The 6,575-nt window shown below is 38.9% G+C and overlaps 1 protein-coding gene across 1 annotated transcript; it reads left to right on the top strand.

The window, feature by feature from the left end:
- Nucleotides 1-613: 613 nt before the first annotated feature.
- On the top strand, nucleotides 614-5,029 carry PCYB_071320 (rhoptry protein; the record flags this gene model as incomplete). The annotated part of the gene is made up of 8 exons (XM_004221529.1): nucleotides 614-677; nucleotides 852-961; nucleotides 1,630-2,257; nucleotides 2,315-2,587; nucleotides 2,733-2,795; nucleotides 3,095-3,145; nucleotides 3,421-4,200; nucleotides 4,413-5,029. The coding sequence occupies 8 exons, from the start codon at nucleotides 614-616 to the stop codon at nucleotides 5,027-5,029; spliced, it is 2,586 nt and encodes an 861-aa protein (XP_004221577.1).
- Nucleotides 5,030-6,575: the final 1,546 nt, after the last annotated feature.

Raw genomic sequence — 6,575 nt, 5'->3', positions numbered from 1 at the left:
TCTGAAACAATATGCAAAAGATTTGCCCACTTAGCGAATTTTTTAAATAGTATATGTATGTGGACTTATACGTGTACACATTTTTATCTTTTACATTTTTGCTTATAATGTGAAACTGCTTTAGTACTATGAATGCTTTAATTTTTTAATAATTGATTTTTTTTAGTTTTAAAACAAAAAGTGCAACCAAACGAAATAGCATAGCAAGTTTTAATATTTCGAAAAGTTAACACCGTAACTGCAAAGAGTTGTAAAGAAATACAGATCGGAAAAAAGTATTTAGAAAAAAAATAGCACACAAAATTGGGAGAGGAAAAACTAAAGTTAGACAATTTGCTAACGCGCGTTATGTATTAAAAGTAGTACCAAATAATTAAATTAGGTAAATGAATATGCTCCCTTTTTTATTTGGCCCGCATTGCTCTGTCACTCTGCCGTTATGCGTTCCGCTCCTTTTTTTTATGCATTTATTGTCCTTATTCCTCTTATTTTTTTTTTTTTTTTTTTTATTATTTTTATTATTATTATTCTTATCCTTATTATTATCCCTATTATTATCATTTATTATTATTTTTTTTCTTTTCTTCAAGGATGCAATAAAAAAAAAAGAAATATGCGAAGCAAGCTCTTTGTTACACTTTTTATAACTTGTCTGGTGACGCTTTCATATGTTCAGGGTAAAGCACACGAATTTGAGAGATCAAGAGAGCAACGTTTGGGGCAATGCGCGCTTGCGTTTGTAAATATGCACGCATAGATAGGCTCAGAGTTTCTCATACTCTCGTAGGCTAATGGATAATTCTGCCATGTACAACATGCTCCTTTTTTCTTTTCTTTTTTTTTTCCCCAAGTGCTAGGGAAAGAACATTTCAGCGGATTTGTGAACAAAAAATTAAAGAATCTTTTACAATGTAACCTGGTGGCGTATTACAACCTCAGAGACAATGGACCCGATCCGAATGTAAGCAAAACAAGTTTGAAACGGAAATGAGTGGAAGGAGTGGAAGGAGTGGAAGGAATGGAAAGAGTGGAAAGAGTGACACTGAAAAAGTCACAGTCATGTAGGCCTTTTCGCGTGAATACGACGCTGCAATAGTATTTGCTCTAGTGCGTACAGTGTGTATAAAGAGTGTCCTCACCGTGTGGAGAGACGTACATTTTGAGAAGGGCTTGTGACTTTATACCCAGATGAAAGGGGCTTCTTTTCTCTGAGAGCATCTGCCCAATTCGACATACGCTGAGTGCACAAATGCGGGTACGCGCGTACACTGCGCGAGATGAGCTTCTATGCGAAGAGGCGGAGGTGCAAATTTGCCTTCTACAGAAGATGGACAGTTGGCGGGATGTGTACTCAGCGTGTTGATGAAATATTAGAGAAAGTATCTGTCCGTTGTGAAAATATTTTTCGAGTGCTTGCTTCATTACTTGCGCACGCATGGCTATGTAGAAAGTGCATACAATGCATGCACCTGTTGGTGCACTCAAATGCGCGAGTATCTCCTTATGCGTACTCACCTATGCATACTCACCTATGCATACGCACCAATGCATGCTCACCAATGCATACTCACCTTTGCAATCACACACGATCGTACATGCTTCTTTCTCCCCCCACCCCCGGTGCATCAGTCCTTCCTCGACTTTGTCGGGGAGCCGGAGCAATTCTACTGGTTTATAGAACATTACCTGTCGGTGCCATTCAGTATCCCGAAGAATATGAAAAATAAAAAAGGGAACAACTTTAAGTCATGCGTCAACAGATCGTGGGTATCCGAGTTCTTAAGGAAATATGAAGAACCAGATATAAACGAATTAATGAAATTTTTAGATAAAGAACAGAAGGTGTATTTTTCATACACCTTTGAAAATGTAGAACCCGTTGCAAAGTACACATCCTTTCCTCTAAAGGAATTTCACAAGTACTGCATCTTGCCACCTCTGATAGAAACAAACATTAAGCAGAAGGACAGTGGAAAAATGCTCTCGTTACAGTTAAATCGAGAGGAATATAAAATATATTTAAGTTCCGTCGGAACACCAATGTCTGCTTTAAAAAATTTATATCTAAGTATGGAAGATGGAGAGAAAAAAGGCATCTTGAAAAACATCGTGGAAACTAAAGGGACAAATGATGTGTTTGTAAACTGTCCAGTTTATGATTTAAAATTGCATTACAATAAAGAGTGTGGTTCTCAGCCGAATATTTTAAAATGTCTTGATAATTACATAAAAGAATTATGTGAAAGAAGAATATCAGGTAAGGAAATAGGTACATTCTGTGATGATTTATTGTTCCTTTTTGATGCTTTAAAAGGTCCCTATGTTCAAAATTTTAAGAAATTTTTAACCAGGGGTGACGTACATTTAGTAAAACCACAATCCGTTTGGGGAATTCCTTTGTTTACTACATACAAGCCTAGAGATATACAGAATTCCAAGAATAATGTTCCTTCTGATGTTTTTAAAGTGTTGAGCAGCAAGAACAAATTGTTTTTATCTTTCTTCGATGAAATACCCAAGAGTCCCTACTACATGGAGGAATCTCAGCCGCTCATCAAACTGAGCGACTTCGCCTCCAGCATTTTTGGTTAGCACGTTCATGCGAGTGTACACATAGGAATCGTTCCACATTTGCTTAAAAGAGGGTCTCTCATTCGGGGCACAGTTGTACATTATAAATTTTTTATGTGTATTTCTTCCCCCTTTTTTTTTTTCTCTCTCCCACTCCGCAGACAAGCTTCATAGATTCTTTTACGCTTTCAAGAAGAAGGGAAATGAAATAAGTCCCGTTTCAAGTAACCAAGAGGGGACTTGCACGCGTGAATATGTGTGCCCGTGTCAGAGCATTTTCCTGATATGCGAACCGCACGATTGCAAAATGTTGCGAGGAGATAGCTAAGAGTCTTTGCGTGCGATCACAACTGCAAAGAGAATAGCTTTTCTCCAACTTTCGCTTCCTATTGCATGCTATTTTTATTTTATTTTTTTGCTGCTTTCATTTAGTAAAAATAGCTTTATTCACCATTGTTATTGTCTTATCTGTGTTTTTATGCGACGACATCACCCCCCCTCCTCATTCCTTCCCACCTTTTAGTCAAAGAATTAATCCACAACATCAGCGATTTTAGCCTTAAACATGACACAAGTAACAGTAAGTGCAGAAGAAAATGGGCAAAATGCTTACTTCTTTTTTGTGTGATTATCTGAATGTAATTGTGCAGGCACTGTTTCCATTTGTGGTTACACATTTGTTATGGAAAATTTGCGTATTGCATGGAGAATCCCATGACTCAAGGGTTATTTCCTACTTTTTCTTTCCCATTTTTCCTTTCCCATTTTTTCTTTCTCATTTTTTCTTTCCCATTTTTTCTTTCCCATTTTTTCTTTCTCATTTTTTCTTTCCCCCCCCCTTTTACCCAGTTGAGTGCAAAGCTGTGAAGAAGAGTTTGAACCTGGATCTGGAAGTCGAAGTTGCAAAGGGAGTGGCTGCAGAAAAAATTTGCAAAATCATTGAAGGTTTAGTCCTGATCAAAGGGAAAAAGGAAAAATCAGTGAAAAAACAAATGGACGATGTACATAAAGGATTTCGTATGCAATGCATTTTAATAGGAACTCATGTAGAGGCATTCAACATTGTAAGGCAACTTTTAAACATGGAAAGCATGCTATCCTTAACAAGATATACCTCTTTATATTTACACAAATTTTTTAAAAGTGTAACTAACCTGAAAGAAAAATTTTTATATGAAAATCCAATTGCAATAAGACATGCTCGTGCATGTGGTAGAGCTATTTTGCATGTACCGGCAGTTCTGTACAGACGAAACATATACATAGCGGAGACATTTTTGTCATTATATTTGGGTCTCTCCAATTTAGTTTCTTCCAATCCAAGTAGTCCCTTTTTTGAATATGCGATCATTGAATTTTTAGTTTCTTACTTCAATAAAGGTTCCGAGAAGTTCCTTCTTTACCTATTTTCTATCGTTTCGGTTCTGTACATTAACATCTACTACTATGAGCAGTTGTATTGCCACCACAGAGAGCAGTTTGAGCTTTTAAGGTCAAAGATGATTCACCCAAATGTCGCAGAACGTATTTTAGAAAATATTAAAACGTTGATGAAGAGCCCCAGGTACACGAAGATGCGTTCCTTTTACATGAAGTTTGAGAGTGAGGATATGTTTGACAAGAGGAAGGGTAAGTTAGAGGGAAGTGCAGGAATGGGCACACGTGCACATAGCTTCGTATGCTTATGGATTGGCACATAAAAACCTGCGTGTAATCCTGCGTGTAATCCTGTGTGTAATCCTGCGTGTAATCCTGCGTGTAATCCTGCGCGTAATCCTGCGCGTAATCCTGCGTGTAATCCTGTGTGCATACTTCTTGTTTTCCCCCCTTCCCTTTTTCAGTTTTCGAGGTGCTGTACTCCTTCGACGAATTCCTAAACAGCTCAGACGCTCAGCAGAAGGCGAAAATGCAGGATATATCAGACGAGTCAATCGATTTAGACACCACGAGTGATGGAATTGGGTTGAGAAAAGAAGATCTCTTTTTTGAGTCAGAACAAGGTTCCATGGAGTCTGTGGATGACATGGAAGAAGGTCTCGAAGGAGTTGATACAAACCAACGGAAAAAGGCAGCTGAGTATTTAAAAATGGTTTCAGATGAGGAAAAAGCGAATCTGGCGGATAAGAATAAGGAGTTAGAATTAGATTTATATAAATATATAGGAACTCTAAACCAGGCTAGCTTAGGAGTTGGAACTATTTCTTCCCATTCCCCCAGCACTGCTGCTCGGATGGGACTTAGTTCAGCCGGAAGCGGAGCTATTAGACCGGCGTCCAAAGGCGTGAATCAAAGATTAGCACAAATGGGAAAAGACCTTAAAAGGATGAAAGGAAAGGATGCTTCGAAACTTAGAAAAGGAGCCGATTTCTACGAATCAACGGTTTCTCTTAACCAAGCACCTTCTGATGAATCTACCAGTGAGGGAAAAGGGTCTAATACAAATGTGTCGATAGAGTAGACCTCCTCGTCCGAAACGTGAGGGCACTTCCAGAAGGAATCGCAAGGTATACACGTGACGCATGCGACGCATATGACGCACGTGATGTATGCGATTTATTACATGTGCATATGACCGCCTTGTCCAATGGAGGGGCGCCATGCGGAGCGCGTCCTTACATTCTCTGACGTTCATGAAAAAAAAGAGCCAAGCGTTAGGAACAAATTATATTATTACTGATTTGTAGGAAGCGCACACGGCTGTTTTTTCTACGTGCCTAGCCATGCGCACGGGTATGTATACATATATATATTTATATATAAGTATGTGTGTATTCCCGTTTGAATTTTTTTTTTTTTTTCAGTGCCCCCGCTAGCCATTACATGTAATACCATCGGGAAGTGTTAGAGTAGCTTAAAAGCGCAGGAAGGAAAGAACCCACATGGTACACGGAGAACCAGCGAAGGTGTTTTCGCCCCCTTCTGAGGAATCACGCAGCACACAAATGGAGACGCAAAGAATCGAGGGGAACATTTCACGTGCGTGGGATCTATCGCTTTTTTTTTTTTTCCCCTTTTTCCTCCTTTTTTTCTCCTTTTTGTCTGCTTGCAAGTAGATGCGTTAGTGTCCTTATTGTCAATTTTTCGTTCGTAAAAATTGAACCAGTTAATTGCATTTTAAAGTATTATTTACATTTTCTTTAATAAAATCGAAAGAGAGTATTTAAAAAAAAAAAAAAAAAAAGGTAAGTGTGTACACTTTGCATGAATTAACGAAACCTTTGTCTTTCCTAAGACACGCGTAGGCAGTGTGTGTACGTCTGTGCTAAATGTGTGTATGAAATATGTTTATGTAAAAGCGTCTACATGGCTGTGTTTGTACTATATGTGTCCCCATATAGGTAAAGCACGTACGTACATGTAAGCCTTCCTGTGCATGCAGAGGTACACGCATACGCATACGCATGCGCAATATGTTTACATAATCATACCTACACAGATGCATGTGTAAATATATTTTTGTGTCTATTTTTATATTTACATATATAAGTAAACGTAACGCCCATATGAAGCTTGCGCGAATAGGAACACACTGAATGTGCTATAATTTGAAAAGCTGTAATTCGTTTTTTGCGAATGCACTCTAATTAGTGCAGTCTCCCATTTGGTGTAGCCTACAGGGGGAGATAGCGGGGTTCTCTTGTCGCGCAGATGCACATGCGAACCTGTTAATTAGAAAAAGAGAAAAGCGCAAAAAAAATAGGTACAAACTGATAAATGCCATTTTAGTGGGGGAAAAAAAAAAAAAACCCAAATGAACACTTAAACAGAAGCTTATGCAACGGGACTCGTTTCTTGCATGTAGACAAAAGGTGTATAGGGTAATACTTACGCGGTGGCGGTACACATCCGCACGAAGGGCGGAAATAACTACGTGCATGCGGTATGCTTAGGGACCCCCCTCTCGCATGATCCGAATCGGTACGCGGGAGTATCCCCATCTACACGCTTTCCCCGCACAGTTAGCACACACGTATGTGCAGCCTATGTGTTTACACCACACTTTT

Source organism: Plasmodium cynomolgi, chromosome 7, assembly GCF_000321355.1.
Source record: "Plasmodium cynomolgi strain B DNA, chromosome 7, whole genome shotgun sequence".
In the NCBI taxonomy this organism is placed as follows: Eukaryota; Apicomplexa; class Aconoidasida; order Haemosporida; family Plasmodiidae; genus Plasmodium; species Plasmodium cynomolgi.
This window is presented reverse-complemented; position numbering and strand designations above follow the sequence as displayed.